Source organism: Mirounga angustirostris, unplaced genomic scaffold (assembly GCF_029215605.1).
Source record: "Mirounga angustirostris isolate CCGP_5_RB_7025 unplaced genomic scaffold, mMirAng1.0.hap1 SCAF_12, whole genome shotgun sequence".
Lineage (NCBI taxonomy): Eukaryota > Metazoa > Chordata > Mammalia > Carnivora > Phocidae > Mirounga > Mirounga angustirostris.
Window position 1 is genome coordinate 92,614,003 of NW_026991720.1, and position 18,768 is coordinate 92,632,770.

The 18,768-nt window shown below is 39.0% G+C and overlaps 2 protein-coding genes across 12 annotated transcripts in view; one reads left to right on the forward strand and one right to left on the reverse strand.

Annotated features, from left to right (window-relative positions):
• Positions 1–6,867: 6,867 nt before the first annotated feature.
• Positions 6,868–9,251, reverse strand: MPLKIP (M-phase specific PLK1 interacting protein). The gene is made up of 2 exons (XM_045864929.3): positions 8,572–9,251; positions 6,868–7,522 (listed from the first exon to the last, which is right to left on the reverse strand). The coding sequence occupies exons 1-2, from the start codon at positions 9,034–9,036 to the stop codon at positions 7,322–7,324; spliced, it is 666 nt and encodes a 221-aa protein (XP_045720885.1). The 5' UTR covers positions 9,037–9,251; the 3' UTR covers positions 6,868–7,321.
• Positions 9,252–9,346: 95 nt separating this feature from the next.
• SUGCT (succinyl-CoA:glutarate-CoA transferase) overlaps positions 9,347–18,768 on the forward strand; it is an 800,213-nt gene continuing 790,791 nt past the window's right edge. For 5 of the 11 annotated variants that reach the window (XM_064575449.1, XM_064575443.1, XM_064575447.1 and 2 more), the window contains exon 1: positions 9,523–9,818. In XM_064575449.1, coding sequence (XP_064431519.1) covers positions 9,575–9,818 — 244 coding nt within the window. In that variant the 5' untranslated portion in view covers positions 9,523–9,574. The other 6 variants (XM_064575448.1, XM_064575450.1, XM_064575442.1 and 3 more) reach the window with 3 other exon arrangements.

Consider the following 18,768-nt stretch of genomic DNA (forward strand, 5'->3'; position numbering starts at 1 on the left):
AATTGTACAATTTCCATTTATAGGTCCTTGGCTAGGCTTGAGATCAAGTTAATACAAAGATTGTAGGCTGCATTGGATACTTTTTCTTCCTTTTTTTTAGTTAAGTTTTTGTGATATAGGCATTAATGTGTTCCATGAAGGATTGGTAAGTCTGGTGTCATTTATGGGGAGAATGATTATCAACTCAGTATCTATCATGGCTCTTGGTTTATTCTGGCTTCCTATCCTGTTTAATTTTGATCATGTCCTTTCCTAAAAAATTACTCATTTCATCTGTTTTCAAATACTTTGGTCATACTATGTTTGAGTGACTTTCAAAGCCTCTACAGTAGTAATATACTTTCTTCCTCTTAATCCTCAGTATACCAGAAAAAAAAATAAACATTTGTCATCTGGGTCCAAAAGACCCTTTTAATTTTTAAAAGTATTTTAAGTTCAGCAAAATGTACAGAATAAAGATAGTGAGATACTTTACTAGAAATTTGAATAAAAATATAAACATAGCAAACCCAAATTTTTATTTTCCTGGTTTTCATGGTATTAATATGAGATATCGGGTAATGTACCTCAAATGCAATGGACATTCCTTAACTGTCATAAAGCCTAGAACATATTCAACTTTTAAATCTTGACTCCAGATTCCAAGTATGTCTCTAATGGGCTCTGTATTAGTATTCCTTCTGGTTCTTCTTACACTTGAATCTTCAAAATGTAATATAGCTTAAAACTTTGATGTCACATTTTTGAAGAGGATGGCTAGATTGTGCTTCATAACTGCAAAACATTTTCACTTTTAGATTTGTAAACACCAATTAGTTCAGTCCAATTGATTTTTCACTTTTATATCATTTACTTCATTTCAATCACCTTTGAATATGCACCTGCCTTTAAAATTTGTCTTATAAACTCTATCATATAAATTCTGATGAACAAACACAAAAGATGTTCTTATAACACAGTATTGTGTGATGAAGTCCTTTCTTTTGGATGACTAACTAGATGAGGATGTATTTCCTTTTGTCCTTAGAAATGTATGTTCACTCATTGATTCCTGAATTGGAGAAAAATTTTCTAGGATACTGTCATCTGAAAATTTAGTTAGGGTTAGAACCCAGAGTGCTCATTTGTCTAACAATCATGAAATCCCTGTTAATTTTTTCTTTGCCATATGAATGCAAAATAAAAAATGACAAATTCCTAACTGTGCTCAATGAAAGCTTAAAAAGTTTACATGGATAGTGTCTCTAGACTTCTTTTATATCTTCTTAAAATATGATGCAGTACTTGGGGCAATGCAATAAAAAAAATGAAGGATGATGCAATAATGATGATTTATTTCATTTCACTATTGCATTAACCTTCTTGGTGAGTCCATCACTATTGTTTTCCTACTGTAGTCTTTTTTTTTTTTGCATAGTTTCTGATGTTATACTAAAGGTTAATATTATGTATTTTTTCTTTTTTCCCCCCTTTGTCAATTTTTGTTTAGTTTATCCTAAGACTAGGCTTTTGCTTTCTTAACATTCTCTATCTCTACAGTTTGTGTTCTGTTTCATGGACTTATTTTTTTATTTTTTGATGAAGAGTTCTTTTTAAATTTATCAAACATTTTGGTCAGAAAACATGGTCTGCATATTCAATCAAATCTTTGAAATTTGCAGGTTCTTTGTGATTTAGAACATTTATAAAAATTATTATATGCTGTGTGTACTTGAAAAGAATATGCATATATTACCTATAATCTCTGTTTTGCGCACCATTTCTATCCTTACAAATTCCACATTTGCTTGCTATATCCATATCTGGTAGAGATGTGCTAAATCCCCACTGTAAATTTCAATCTTTTTATAACCCTTCATTTTATAATCCTTTTTTTTTTCTTTTTTGAGAGAGCACATTTGGGGGGGGGAGGGAAGGATAGAATCTTAAGCAGGCTCCATGCCCAGCGTGGAGTGTGATGTGGGGCTTGATCTCACGACCCTGAGATCATGACATGAGCCCAAATCATGAGTTGGTTGCTTAACTGACAGCCACCCAGGCGCCCTTATAACCCTTTTTCTTAGATGTATCTTTATAAAACCAGTAGATAGATGGATTCCATTTTCCTAATCCAATCTGATGTTTCTTTAAAATGAATTTTTATTTTTCTTAGATTCGTTGTGATATATTCAAACTTACTACTGTCACTTTTACTTTTTCTTCCTTCCCTGATTTCTTTTGGATTTATAATTTACTATATTTCCTTTCTTCCTCCTCTGTTGCAGACCTTTAAAATTTTTGGTCATATATTCTCTAAAATGTTTTGAAAAGTAATACACCCTCTTATACATGTTCAAGTCAATACAAAAACATTTTTACCTAATCTCAAAAACTGTAAAGGAAGTCATTTCTGTAATATTGAAATTTTAAGCTAAATCTAGTACAATACTAAGGTATCCAGCTGAATCAATATATCACAGCAATTTGATATTCACCATCACTCCTTAAAATAGTTATCAGAAATTTTATGCTATTTTATTCCCAATTCGTATCTCCATTGTACTCTCCCATGTAATTTTTTCTCATTGCAATACAGTATACTGCTTCAAAGTCTTTTACTGATACTCTATTATACATCTGTCCCCAAATACATGAAAACCATATTTATTGAAATAAAAAATATTTTTAGAAGTTAAAAAATACATTTCCAACAACTATAAAGCTCCAAGTGTTGAACATTGTCTGGATTATCATTACTATTCAAATGATAAAAAAAATATATGAACTTTTAAAGTATTAAAAACACAAAACAAGTTTATTGGAAATGTATCTCAATGAGATGGATAGTGTTGTATTTTCTCATATTCATGGATAAATTCTGCCATTGCTAGAATAAGACATCAATTTTATTACTATTTTTTACGTATAGATATAAATGCTGAGAAAATGCATGTATATAGTAAAAAGGAACAGAAAGAATTGTTATAGTGATGCCACTCAATTCTTGGACTCTTTTAAGTTATATGCCAAAAATTATAAACCGAGTCTGTCATCAAATTATTTTTAATGATTTTCACTGACAATCTGAGCTTTCTTCAATTTTGAAAGCAAAAAAATTGAAAACCACCCTCACTAAAGACCTTGCTGTTCAAGCCATTTTCCTTCTTTTTTTTTTTTAAAGATTTATTTGACAGAGAGAGACACAGCGAGAGAGGGAACACAAGCAGCGGGAGTGGGAGAGGGAGAAGCAGGCCTCCCGCGGAGCAGGGAGCCCGATGCGGGGCTCGATCACAGGACCCTGGGATCATGACCTGAGCCGAAGGCAGACGCTTAATGACTGAGCCACCCAGGCGCCCCTTTCCTTAATTCTTTGGGAGTTAACCAAAGATGTTTAGTAAGACTTATCTGTAACTCTTTCACTTAGTCATCTTGCTTATAGACCTTAAAATTAAGACACAACTGAGTAAGAAACACCCCCCACAATATTGGAAATTGCATAGATTTCTTGAGGATAATTCTGTATAGATTAGAAATTTTATGTTTGAAAAACATTTTTTTTTTTTTTACAGAATTAGGATGTAATAGAAGTATCTGAAAAGAATTAATCATAACTAAACTGATTTTCTAAAATTAAATGCACTATGTCCTAGTGTATATTTTGGGGATATTTATTCCATTTACCTATACATGAGTGTATGTTCTGCTTTTATGATTATTGTTTATAGTATTTTATCTAACTAAGACACACATTTTCACATTTATGAAATTGGGATGCATCTTACAATTGGTGGCCTATCATAATTTAGTGGGCAGTGTTTTTACTAAGTGGTATGTAACAGTGAATCATACAATAGTGTCTTATATTAGATGAAGAATTAGATTGTGGAAATTAGGAGCAAAAAAAGATAATGAATCACTAGCAAGTTCAGGAAAGATGCAAGGTATACCAATGACTATTATGTGTCTTATTTACAATAAAACCCATAATATATTTAACTTAAACCTAAATACATGTTAAGAATGAAAAAACAGGAAATAACGAAGAGTTGGGCCAGGTAAAAAATTAATATGGATTTACAGAATTTGATAATGAACTGGCAAAGGTTAATAAGAATGTTTCTCCTAAGAATCTGAAAAACATACAGTCATGAACTTACCTTTGATATGGGATCTTTTCACTGGAAAATCTAGTATTAGTATGTCAGAAATAAACATGGAACTTCTAACTTCTTCCTCCTTGAAACCATGCTAATTATGCTGAGACAGGTTTGAGACATATTTATCAGGCTCTTCACTGTTATGGAGAATGGTGAAAATAGTTTGCTTGACAGCATTCACCAAAACTCATCATGCTTTTGTACCAATTTTGAATATTCTAAAATAGAGGAGGCAAGTAATCTTATTTGTCTGTTGCCTAAAAATAAGGTAACTTTACCTTCATGTTATGTTCTTGCTCTCTGCTTTACTTTCACATGATTCACCCACAGGAAAAAATGGGTTTTTTGAAGTCAGGAAACAAAAAGGCAAGGCCATTAAACAAAAACTGTCATTATACTATTTCCTACTTGACAATGTATCTGAATTCTGAACATCTCCACATGGGCCAATAAACCCATTTCTAAGACCACACTTCACTCATAATGAAAACTTCCACCATACTTTCTTAAATTGGGCAGTCAGAAAGGTCTGTTCAGAACAGGTTGAAAGGCAAGGGATGTAATTTCACATCTTGATGGGGTAGTGCAAGGTTCTATAAGACTATGTGGGACCTGAAATATTGTTGGGGTTATTTTTATAAAATACAAGCTTGCCATAGTTTTCTTATGCAAAATGGGAGAGGGTGATAATCAAAAGGCAGAGGTAAAAAGGAGAACTGGCATGATCCACTGAACATGGAAATGTTCTTTAGACAGGTAATTTTAACAAAGGGATATATATGGGAACTGAGGATCTGGAAAGTTTTCTATGCCTGCATTTCCCTTAGAAGGTTGAAGACTCCCAGAAGTGCACACACCCTTGTTTGAAGACCCAACTTCTGTTCTTTAGTTACCTGAATATTTAAGATGCATACTTAACTAAAAATTTTTCTAAGTTATATAGCATTTCTATGGAGGTATAAAAATGTGTATTTTGGAACACTAAAAAACAATTATTTTCATTTTAAAGAATGATCAATTCTTTCATTCAGCTAAACAAAGATAGACTAATAATAGAAACAAACCAAATTATCAATGTTGCAAGAATTTTGATAACTGAATACACTACCAACTAGAGCCAAACAGTAATGCACCTTTCCTGAGGACAAAAGTTTCTCTTAGGAAAGTCAGAAAAGGTCAGCTCAGGAAGTGGATGTTGGTGACTTGGCAAGAAAGAATTTTTACATTTAGTTGTTTAATATTACAAGTACAGTGAAATAAGATGCGCGTAAACCATTAGAACTGTTACAATTTGTGTATCTTCCAAATATGCTATGAATACATTGGCACAAAATCCTTTCTGACTTCCTTTTTCATCTTTGCCAATAACCCAGTGATCTCTTAAGAGGTGGTTTAATAATTATTTCCAAATGCCTTTTCCTAAAGATAGTATTTCTTACCTATAAAATTCATTAAAAGGTTTACAAAAGTATTCTACTTGCTCTAATTTTCATCATACTTCATGACCTCAAATCATCTGGGAAAGACGTTAGAGAATAAAGAAATATTGGGGAAAATTACTAATTTACTACCCCTTTTATAACAGGAGAAAAGGCAGAGCAATACAGTAGTTATAATCAGAATGTCTGCATTCATTCACCAAGTATTTATTAAGCACCTTCTATTTCCCAGACATCATTCTAACAGCTGAGGCTCTACAGGGGTGAATGAGAAAGTAATAGCTACCATTTATTGAGTGCTTACTATGTGCCAGGCTCTGGCCTAAGAGTTGCACACATATAAACCCTTTTAATCCTCAAACACAACACCTCTATGACATGGGTACTATTTTCATTTTACATATGAAAAAATTGAGGCATAGAGAAGTTAAATAACTCATCCAGCTTTTAATTGGTAGAAACAGTCCTGGCTGTCGTGGAGCTTCTATTAGCCTAAACTCCTTCCCTTCTCCTTTTCTTCTTTGCCTCTGTGAGACCTAACAGATAAAAACTGAGTATGGCTCAAATAGGTAGTGTGACCATTTCATTTTTAGATGTTTCTTTTTGGGAATGTTTAAAGAGAATTTTAACTAGCTCTATCTTCATCATGTTGTGATCTCAAGATATCTAAAAAGCCTGACTGTTAGAAGACTCAGTTTTGTTTAAATATTTGGGGAGAAATAGTTAATGTAGATATACACACGTAGCAGCCCTTCCTTTGGAAAACCGCTTTTCGAATCCAGGCAGGCCTAGTGGGGCTGAAGATTATGGGACCCTATCTCATTATAGGGGAGGTTCATAGTTGAAGCTAATTAGGCCTCACTGCCTTGGGCAATTATTAGTTCAGGACTACAGAAACATGATCCAGGCACGACAAATCTGTCTTTCCTGGGATGGACAGTGTTGGGAGATGTTCTCTTCACAAAGGAAGTGATTTCAGATGGTACCCATCTTCCTTGGCTCAAGAGAAAATGACTCCATAATATTGAGAGATGTTGAAAAATTCAGATACAGAACACTTTAATCTATCTATGCAAGAAATAGGTCTATCATTGCCCTTTCCAGTTAAATGAGTATAAAAAGTATAAATACCCTTTAAGTGGGTTTCTGTGACTTTCAATCAAGTTTCAATGAATTTACAAAAGCATTACATAAAATATGCACAAAGAACAATGGTTATAATAAATATGAATAGAATTCTTTTCTGTGCTCTTTCTTCACCCTCTTTCCCTGTGAACAAATATAGAACTGTCTACAGCTCAAAGGATGGTTTATTTCATTTTCAAAAGTAGTATGCAAAATATTTACCTATGAATTCTAAGCAAGTGATTACAGGCATTATTTTAATAATTCTACTTCTTTAGCATATGACAAAACCACAATATATCTAGAAAGACAAAATGTTTTATTTTAAAACATTGGAAAACCATTGAAAGACAAATGTCCATTATATAACCATGAACTTCAAATATTTGGAAACTGTAAATCTTCTAAAATGTGGTAGGCACTTCCAAAGAGCTAAATATTGCAAGTTATTCTACTGTATGTCTTTTCTAATATCAACAATACTTGATATGATGAAAAATACCAAGAAGACTCAACTAATTATTCCAAATCACCATCTTAGGGTTCAACTTAATTACATGAGTAAGAGTTTTGTCCAAGATGTTCCTGACACATGAAGCTTCCGGGTGAATTTCAGAAATGTTAACAAAAGTATCTTCCTTTTTTGCCTGTGAATGTTTGAGTATTGCTGTATTGTTGGTTAATATCCACTACAGATACTGGTTCTAGGCCAGCCCAAGGGTCTTCAAGCATTGAAGGCTTGAAATAATTTTCCAACTCATTAGACATTCTTTTTTCTCTACCACGCCCTGATCCAAATGGTGTAGATGTCCTTGGAGAACCCTTTAGAAAAAAAATCATCAGTTAAAAAAATGTTTTGTAGAGATAATTGGCACTTATTTTTTAAAGCTAGTGGGGATCACATTGCTAGTTAAAAGTTGTGTTTTGAACCCAAACATGTTCAAATGCAAAGTCCATTCTTCCTTTAATCTAGTGTTTTTGTTTGTAAAAGTATTTAAGCCAATTTGACATACTCATGTATTAATAATTCCATGCCAACTGTCAGCTCAAATACTTCTCGATTTCTAATGTAATAACTTTGCAGAACTAACAACTGGTGATGAAATAAATTGTGTTTCAAATTTTCCTAAAAATTTCCACCTTTTTTCTGGAAGGAAATTAAAACTTTTTTTTTAACCCTACAGCTTCAAAATTTCAAGAACCCTTCCATCCTATGAAATTTTATCTACTTAGCTCCAGACTCAAAAGGGGTGGGGTTGGTTTAGCACAACGAAAAGTAGGAAACCGTTCAAGTTTTAAACGACAGAAATCTTAGACACACCAGAAATACTCCCTCGGTCTCCTGTGTTCACTCTCACTGAGAGGAATGGGAAACTTCCAAAATCACCGATTTTTCCTTAAGAAGACCTGGAGCAGAAGCCAGTGTAGTTTGAAGCTCCCCTCTGCACCACCTTCGCCCCCCACCCCGCCCTGCCCAAAAAAGCGTGCCAGTATAAGGAAAATGGCACCAGTCTGTAACCCTTTAACTCAGATGAGCTCTACGCTGGGGATTCATTCGCTTTTTCACCCCTCGGAGAATAATTTACTCAGACGAACTGGCGAGGTTCCTGGCAAAGGACAGGAAATTAGGGAAATCTGGGTAGGAATGGCAGTGTACAGCTCAAAGCAGAAAGTACAGCTCTGCTACGTAAGGTCACCTAAAGTAAGTTACTTAACTTCTCTCTCAGCCTCAGTTTACTCATCTGCAAAACAGGGCCAACAATAGTATCTCACCTCATAGAGGATTAGACAAAATAATCCATGTAAAGGGATTATTATTAGTACCATGCCTGCCATACAGTAAGAGCTCGGCAAACGCTGGCTATTATTACCTGGGGGTGGGTCTGCTGCTGCCCTGGGGAGTAGCCGAAATGCTGCTGGGACCCCGCGGGGGACTTGGAGTAGGAGCCAGGGTAGCCGCCAGGGGACGGAGACCCGAATCGGCCCCCCGGGAAGCTGCCGCCGTGTCGCGGAGAGTGGCTGCTCCCGTAGGGCCTAGACCGGGGCCCGTACGGCGGCGTGTGATGCGGACTCCCGTACCCGTCCCGAGGGGAGGGCGGCCGCGGTCCGCCTCCGCCCGGGGTACCCCGGAAGCTGCTCCCGCTACCCCAACCTCCTACACCCGCGCCGGGGTAGGGAGGAGTCGGGGGTCGAAAATTCTGCCGGTGCATATCAGGAGACGAAGACGAGGACCTCACTGCCGCGTTCTCCCGCCGGAACTGTCCCGACCAACCCTTCTCACAGACTCGGTGGTCCTCTGCCAAAACAGTCCCCTGGCCGCCAGCGCGGTACAGCATATCGGTTCCGGCCTCACAAAGGTTCCGTCAGGCGCAGGGTAGAAGTGGGTTACTGAATTGGATAGAGATTAAGCAGATTTAAGTAAAGAAAGAAAAAGGACAAAAGCCGAACACTCGGCTCCAGCAAAGGCCTTTACGGTCTTGCGGTGCCTGCTCGGGACCGACCGACCAGACGACTGCGCGGGCCGGAACGCGCGGCCGGAAAACACCGCCCGGGAAGCACTGCCGGGCAAACAGCGCCCGGCGGGGCCCCGCCCAGTGGGCGGGGGGCGGGGCCTGAGGTGCTCGCGGGCGCCCCCTGTGGCGGCGGGCGGCGCGTGCGCTGCGCTCTTCCCTCACGCCCAGACCTAGGATGTCTGAGAGGCGCGCGATGCTGGCGACGCTGGCGAGGGTCGTGGCTCTGCGGAGAACCCGCCTTCTCTTCCGCCCGGGCGGCGGGAGGGGTTTGTGGACCGGCCGCCCGCAGTCAGGTACCCTTCGAGACGCGGTCCGGACGGCGAAGGGGACCCCGGCCCCAGTCTCCCCCTCGGGCGGCGCCATGGGGCGAGTGCCCGCGCTTTCCCGAAGTGTCTCCTGCCCCCGCAGCCCACCCTTTGGCCTTTCCCGCCTCTCGGGGCCCTCGCTCGGTGGCCCCGCGCCCCGGGCGCCCCGGGGTCACCCTGCTCGGCGTCCGGGCCGGGGGCCGAGAGGTCGCCCCTGCGCGGTCGTACTGGGCGGACGCCTCGCCTCTGTCCCTTACGCCTACCCTGTCTCGTCTTCCGAGTTTAACTCACTTTGCAAAGGTACACGCGGCCGCATTTCAGAAAGGATTTCAGAGTAAGCTCTGCAGAACTGGGGGGAGAGGCTGTGCTAAGTAATGTCGGGCTTTACTCCCTTCCTTGTTCTTGGTAAATGGAAGCGGGTTAGGGAGGAGGCTCCGAGGCAGAGATGCTGATTTTCAAGGAGCACACTTTGACGAAAGCTCTGGAAATCTTGACTGTTTCATAGACGTTTGGTTATAAAGAAGAATGTGCTAATCCAAGCATGACACCTCACGTCTAATAAAACGCGCGTCTGTGCCAGACACCTGTCCCAGGATTTTATTTAAAAGATGTGGCTTAAATTTACTACCGTTTTATAGAACTTTCTTTACCCCCTCAGAGTGTGGGAATGGTAGTACACTCTGACTCGTCCGATCAGCTCGTGGGAAACAATCTTAAAGAACTTGAGGACTCCTGAAACCCCAGCCCGGCGGGTGGCCGGGACCTGGGCTTGTCGGCCTATACACCTTGCAGGTGTGTATGACCTGCGGGTGACAAGGCTAGCTGCAGTGTGATGTCTTCTCAGCTTGCATCCTCCTTGAGGAGTGGAGACACAAGTGGCTTTCTGTTACTTATTCTGAGGGAATTCTGTTCATCTAATTTCTCCTTTAGACACAGTTGTAGAATCGATCAAGTCAGGATAATGCCATCAAGGCTTAGTGATGCAGTTAAAGGGTGAGGACCCCAGATTGTCCATTTTAGTGTGTATTTCTGTCTTGGCCAAAAATTTAGCTTTTGGCCGTTGTCTTTGGTGCTTAGCTTAATGCCTGGTAATTGGGCACTCAGATATTTATTGAATGAACAGTTGGGTCGGTCACATCATTATCGTTCAGCGATTCTCACTTGTCTTACCTTTTATACCATCAACCAATCTACTTTTTTGGGTAAAGGGAGCAGAAGAATGAGGGTGGTGGGGACCAAAATTACCTTTGTTGATTTTTTTTTATAACTGGCAAATGATTTGCAGAATTGATTAAAATATAGTATTGTGTTTTTACTTGGCTTACACTTCTAGAATATTCTTCTTTGTAGCGATGTCTTGTTCATATGTCTACACATACGAACTTGCATTAGAAAAGGGGGGAGGGGGGGCGCCTGGGTGGCTCAGTTGGTTAAGCGACTGCCTTCGGCTCAGGTCATGATCCTGGAGTCCCGGGATCGAGTCCCGCATCGGGCTCCCTGCTCAGCGGGGAGTCTGCTTCTCCCTCTCCCGCTCCCCCCTCTTGTGCTCTTTCTCTCTCTCTCTCTCTCAAATAAATAAATAAAATCTTTAAAAAAAAAGGGGGTGGAGGGGGGACGCCTGGGTGGCTCAGTCATTAAGCGTCTGCCTTCAGCTCAGGTCATGATCCCAGGGTCTTGGGATCGAGCCCCGCATCGGGCTCCCTGCTCCTCAGGAAGCCTGCTTCTCCCTCTCCCACTCCCCCTGCTTGTGTTCCGTCTCCAGCTGTGTCTCTCTCTGTCAAATAAATAAATAAAATCTTAAAAAAAAAAAAGAAATGGGGGAAGGAAAGAAATACAGTGCAAAATTTTGACAGATTATACATGACAGTGTGTGTGCAGGTATGTATGAGGGTTGAGGGAGAGTTAATCCTTAATAATTATATGAAAACTCCAGATTCCACTTGGATCCCTTTTGAGAATAGGCCATTTGCCTTTTTAGAGATGAGAAATAGGCCAAGAGAAGCTAAGTGACTTGCTTAAGTTCACATAACAGAGGTGCAACCAGAACTCAGGCTTCTTGAATCCCAGGAGATTTTTTTTTTTCCCTAAGATGAATAAATTGGCAATCAGTCTGTCTTTTTTTTTTTTTAAGATTTTTATTTATTTATTTGAGAGAGAGAGAGAGAGGGCATGAGTGGGGAGGAGGGGCAGAGGGAGAAGCAGACTCCCCACTGATCAGGGAGCCTGACATGGACTCCATCCCAGGACCCTGGGATCATGCATGACCGGAGCCGAAGGCAGACGCTTAACCTACTGAGCCACCCAGTCTGCCCTTTGAAAAATGCAATAGATAAATAAACATTGTAAAAATTTGAAAGTGCTATATAGCATATTATTTTAGACTTAGAGATTAACACATATAACCTTAATATTGAATTTTTATAAATGTCGCTAGAATCTTCCCATTTGTTAGCATGGGAATTGCAATCTGGGTGCCTGAACTGGTGGGTCTGAGGCATCTATTTGTATTGAATTTATTTGTATGGTGGTGAGTGCAGGGGAAGAGAGGTGAGGGGAGGGGGATGAAGTTTTATGTTGGGTTACATGGAAGTAGAAAAGAGAGGAACTGGGATCGTGGATATGAGAGTATGGTGGCTGCTGCCTGAAGTCTCAGTCCTGTGGAGAGAAAAGGGCACTTCTTATTTTTTGTGAGCAACAGAGGTTTGGGTTCCCCCCAAAAGAGAATTACAGCACTGTTTAGGGAGGATCGGCAGTAGAAAACAGGATACTGGATAGGGCAGTGCTTTCATGGAAGTGTTCAGGTACTTTTTTCACATGGCATTGTATACATAGGACATCAACAGACAGAACATCAAGAACTTTCTGAGTACCTGTGAACTATATGGGGAGCCCCAGTAATAATCAGTTAACTTTGTGGTGGTGTGTTGTTTTATAGGTCTCACATTAATGCAAGTAAGAGCACCAAGCCAAGGAAATTTAAGTGCAAATGTAAATGGAACCATGTCTATTTCTATAAGACAGGATTTTTATTTTATTTAGGTTGCCTAAGATTTTTTGTTTTTTCTTCCCCCAATGGATTTCAATTTTTTTTTTTTTTTTTGGGTAGAGCCTCATCTTCAAAAAACATAATTGGAAGCCCAAATTTTGAGAGCAGATAGGCTGTATTTGAAGCAGGAATTGGGGTTTCAGAGCCTTGCTCACTCTGCACCTCTAAATGGCCCTCTGAAAAGAGGCTTCTGGGGCACCTCTGAGGAATTCCCAGGGCTCTCCAGAAAGGGTGTGAAAGCCAATATTTTAGGAGGTGTCCGATATTAACAAGAGCTGCAAATATAAATGTTTTGGTTTGTTTTACTGTGTATTTTCAAGAAGTGTATATTTTCATGTTTCTGCATGGTCACAGCTTTGTAAGCCAAGAAAACTAGAACCTGGGTTAAAGGGCAAGATTTGGAAGTTAAAAGATTGTTAAGAGATTAGATTGTTAGAGAATGCCCAGGAAGTTTGTTCTTTTGTCAAAGGGTTATAAAACTCAGAGCCTGGGAGACATTCAAGATTGAGATTGTAAACCTTGTGAAGTTAATCTTCCCTTGGGAGACATTTATTTACATTCCAAAGGGTAAGAACTCTAAGACCTTCCCTTTTCTAAGGAGAATTTGCTTACATTAGGAAGATTAGCTTTTTTCCTGCCTTTCTCAGGGAAAGGTAGCAGTTGGGCAACTATAATATACATATTCCCAGATTCATACTTTTGGGGACCTTTCCTGTGGTTCAACCCCTGTATGGACCGGGCTAACCAACTGGCTCTTGTTACAATGCCTGTGGCGTATTAGGTGTGGGAAAAGTGATACATTTCTTGGTGTAAGTAATAATAACTGATCTCTGATCCAGAACCTTGTGTTTACTCTCAGGCTAAAAATGCATAAATGTAAATATTAAAAACATATGTTTTTGATGTAAAACACTTTCTATTACAGGGGAGTGTGTTTAATAATTTTTATGTATAGAGATGTTTGTATGTATATTTAGAGTATAAGCTTTACTTAATATTTCCTGCAACTTTCAGATTATCTCTGTTTTTCTTATGGCGGTCCTGTTATTAGCTGTTTCATGTTAAAGACTTCTAGTAGTAAAAGAGTCCGTGTATCTCTAGGATGTGATTAGTTCAGTCATTGATAGGATTAGGCCTATACTGAACACAGTAGATCACTTAACTATCACCTACATAATATTTTCATTGATAAAGCAACTATTAGAAGCAACTTGTTCTCAGGATTCTCTGAGAGCCAAACTTTACTGTTAATCATCTTCTTTTCAACTCTAAGCATGTATGCATTTTCTGTGGTAGTCAAACACAGGTGAATTGTTTTATACATAATGACTTCCTGTAGACTAATATTCTTTTTTTTTAATATATATTTTTAAAGATTTTATTTATTTATTTGAGAGAGAGAGAGGGAGAGTGAGCACAAGTAGGGGAAGCAGGAGAGGGAGAAGCAGCTCCTCGTGTGGGGGCTCGGTCCCAGGACCGGGGATCGTGACCCTAGATGAAGGCACTTAACTGAGTGAGCCACCCAGGTGCCCCTGTAGACTAATATTCTTTAGTCAGGTGTAACACAGGTGTTAAAGCATTAACTCACAAAAATTTTCATTGAGAATAAAATTGCTGACAGAGTACTTCAATATGAAGGAAAACCTAAGAGAGTATAACTATTGTTTTCAAGACACAAATTTTTATTTTGAAATCAGAAAATAAAATTTTAATTTCACTAGAAGTTGTATTTTTGTATTTTTCCAATTATAAAAACAATACATACATTTTGTAGGTAACCTGAAGTGTTTAAAAAAAACAGAAAGTGGGCACCTGGGTGGCTCAGTTGGTTAAGCGACTGCCTTTGGCTCAGGTCATGATCCTGGAGTCCCTGGATCGAGTCCCGCATTGGGCTCCCTGCTCGGCAGGGAGTCTGCTTCTCCCTCTGACCCTCCCCCCTCTCATGTGCTCTCTCTCATTCTCTCTCTCTCAAATAAATAAATAAAATCTTTAAAAATAAAAATAAAAATAAAAAAACAGAAAGCAAGAAAAAATATTAATTGCTTATCCAAGAAGCAACTATTAATATTAAAATAGAAAAAAATAAGCCTTAGATAGCTTAAATCTTTAAATAGGAAAATAAAAGCTTTTAAAATGGGAAACCCACCTATACATAAGCATTTATATAATCTAGGGTTGGGAGAACTTGGTACCTGTGCAGAAAAGAGTTAACATAGCAGGCCTCAGGCTGCGGTCTTTATTATTAATTTTTAAAATTTTTATGTATTTATTTTTTGAGAGAGAGAGTGGGAGGGGCAAAGGGAGAGAGAGAGAATCTCAGGCAGGCTCCACAGCCAGTGTGGAGCTCGACGTGGGGCTCAATCTCAGGACCTGAGATCATGACCTGAGCTGAAATCAAGAGTTGGACACTTAACTGACTGAGCCAGCTTAGGCTGCTGTATTTAAAAGGACCATCTTAGAAGTTTAGCCCTTGGATGACATCTGGGAACTTGGCACTTGAACTGCTTCCTAATTAATAAGGGTGCCTAAGTGTTTTGTACAATCCTTGTGATTTATGGTGAACCTGCTTTTCCTCTGGTCTGGAATTTTGGTACATGGGAAACACAGCATGTCTCTGTGAATAGCCCTCAGTAAAAACCTTAGATTCTGAGTTTGTAATAGGCTTCCCTGAGCAGAAGCATTGGACATGCTGCTCTTTTTTTTGTTTGTTTCTGGAGAAAGAAGCTGCTTGGCTCCCACACCAACTGTGGCTCCTCAAAGAAGGAAGAGAACATGAGAAGCCTGTGCATGGGTTTTTCCAGACTGTGCCTGTCTTTTTCCCTTGCTGATCCTGTCATATATCATTTTACTGTAATAAACCTTAGTCACAAATACAACTATATGCTGAGTCCTCTGAATCCTTTTAGCAAATCACTGGAAATATGGGTAGTCTTGAGGAATCTTGAAATAATACCAGAGGTGGAAAGTAAAATTATTATTTTTTTAAAGATTTTATTTATTTATTTGACAGAGAGACAGCGAGAGAGGGAACACAAGCAGCAGGAGTGGGAGAGGGAGAAGCAGGCTTCCTGCCAAGCAGGGAGCCCGATGCGGGGCTCGATCCCAAGACCCTGGGATCATGACCTGAGCCAAAGGCAGACGCTTAATGACTGAGCCACCCCGGCACCCCAGTAAAATGATTTTTTTGAAAGCGAAATTCCAATATAACTAAAAAAGCAAACAAGAGATAGGGAAAAGTTACTTTCACAAAAAATAAATGGTAAAAGGTTAATATTATTACTGCATAAAGAATCCATACAAATCAATAGTAAGATAAATGTGAGTTAGCAATATGGGGCAAAATAATTTATAAGAGAATTTATAAGAATAATTTATAAGAGAAGACATGAAACGAGAACAAATATGAAAAACTTTCAGAATTTAATTTCAGAAGTCATTAAATGCAAATTAAAATGACAGTGCCATGCAAATTTTTAACTGTCAAATTTGCAACAAACAAGTAAAAAAAATCCCATAAAACCAAGAGATCATATCCAGGGTTATGGAAGATGATGGAGGATAAATACCATTTTCATACACTGCTGGTGCCAATATAAATACTGCCTTTCTCATGGACAATTTGATAATCTGTATTAACAGTATTAAAGAGTTTGTAACATGAACATATGCTAGGCCACATTAAGTTCTGCCTCTGTACTTGGAAACATCTCTTTGTTTTCCTTTCTCCATCCCCTAAAACTAAAAGCCTTGAAGAGTAATTTTTATCTTTACTACTTGAAGAGAAGTTTCTGGGAGGGTTCCGTAGACCCTCACACAGAAAGCATCCTAAATTCTCTAGACATCTCTCCTGCTCTTCAGAATTACCCACTGGAAGCTGTTAAAAGCAAATCAAATTGCAAAACATATTCTTTTTCACATGCATATCCACCCTACACACTTCTTCCAGGCTGTCCCTTCCTATGCCTTCCCTTCCCTTCTATTCCTCTTAGTTAAATATTTGCAGTGTTCTGTAAAATAGGACTCAGTATCTTTTTTTTGTGTCAAAAGAGGGCTCATCCTGTTCACAGTCTAACACTGCAACATCCTCTCCCACTCCCTGCACACACACATTTTCTTCTTTGCTGTGATTAAATTATAATTTCCCTCAAGTACTTATGACAGTGTTTCATCAACAACCTAGAGTGAGCACTGTTTTGCCAGTTCTCTAGAAGGGATGCCTTTTTCTTATTTGTGCAAATAACTTACCTTTGGTTAGTCTTCTCGGAGAGGACAGCCATATCACCAGCATTGAGTTCAAGGAGCCTCTGGGGTTTGTGAGCACTCATTTTCAGTAGTTAGTAACTGTCATTTGCTCCACCAGTTCCTGGTTCAGCCACTTCTGATCATCTGAGTAGTTAACTTCAGGATGGCCCATTAATGAGTCCTGAACATTGAATTTTTTTCCTCTGGCTTGCTGACTTTTGGTTATAAATTCTATAACTTTAAATTGATTTATAAAGTCTATAAATTGCTAGTGTTCCTCCTTTCCACATACCAATCTGTATTGTGGTCTACCTCCTAAAAAAAAAAAAAGTTTTTAACACTTAAATACATTTTATAATATGAACTAAGGTGAGAGTACGATCTGAGATGTGTGAGGAATATACTTTTCTTTAGCTTAGTGGGGAGAAGGGTTATGAAAGAAGGCTTAGTCATAGGCTGATCAGTTTTAGGCAAGAATATGTATGGAAGTTGAAAACCTGGAAATTGATTTCTTTAAAATGATTCATGTATCTCTTAGGAAAGTCTTCACATATCTCAGTTTGAAGATTGCTGCTAAAGGGACAGTAAAACTGTCCTGAAATGGACTTATCAGTTGTTAGCTTTGATGCTGTGATATTGCTTAGAGGCTACCATTTTTCTCTTCCAATGCTGGGTATCTCTAGTGGTCATGAAGGACTTGGTTGTGCTGCAGTAACAAATTAGCCCACAATCTTAGTGGCTTAATACAATAAAAACATCTTTTTTGCACATCTAGCTTCACTCTTTGAAACTTGCAGCCTCCAAGGTCACAGTAGTAGGAGAAGAGAAGCCTGGAGGATTTCGTGGGATATTTTTAAGGATCAGGCCTGAATTGGTTTGTGTTACTTGTGCCTATCCATTTCATTGGCCAGACCCCAGGCATTTCACCCCAATCTAACTGCAAAAGAAAGCTGGGAAGTTGGAAGAGCAGAGGGATTTTGGATTAGCACTGACTTGTATTTTGGTTGTGGCGTGCTTTATTCATGACTCAGAAGCCCCCTGTCTGATCTTTTTACATGTTCTTCCTATAAACTTCTCAAGTTTTCGTTAAAATAGTGGCACCCAACCGTTCTAAAACCTGTTTGATTGCAAATCCCACAGTAATAGCCAAGTTCTTGTAGGTGAAGGACAGTTGTTAAGAAACAGGGTGTCAGCAGAGGTGGATTATAAATTATTGTAAGTTATTACCCACCTAACTATTCTCTGGTTGTTTCTAAATGGTGTGATTGCCTTGTAACTTGGGCATCACTCCCACACCAACTTTTTACAGCTCCGAAATTCTACTTTCCCTGGAATGTATTCCAGTGGATACTAATTTTTAAAGTACTCTAAACTCTTATAATTACCTGTCAAACTATACTATTAGGAACAGAGCTTTTTTTCAAGACTTCTAACACATGCTAGAAAGAAAACGTCCTGCTAACTATTCTAAATAAAGCTTCAGCAGACTAAGAGAACATGCTTTGAAGAAATGTCCATCTTCTGCTTTCTCACTCGTAAGTTCTGGTAGGTCAGTTCTCTGTAAAATATCAAATTAAAAAATCCTTTTAGTGTATATTACATGTTCTGTTTGGTCTGTTATTTGATCAGTTTGTTTTATGACTTGGCCTTTTTTTTTTAATGCTGGCTAGGACAGTGGGGAGGGACGCCATGATTGCTGTCACTCAGATGAGCCACTTAGGTGGGCATCTGTCAATTATGTCTACTCTGGTGTTGCTCAAGTTTATTTGTGTCCTGGAAACCTTAGGGCCAAGTACCAGGGGAGTCTTAGAAGCAGCTCTGGCAAGCATAGAATTGATGGCGCCTTCATTATAATTATACTTCTTTGCATGATTGCTCAGCCGTATCCTTATAATAGCTTTTAATCCTAGAGGCTAAATAAGATAGAGCGATATACAAGCTGCTCGATATATCACAACAAAT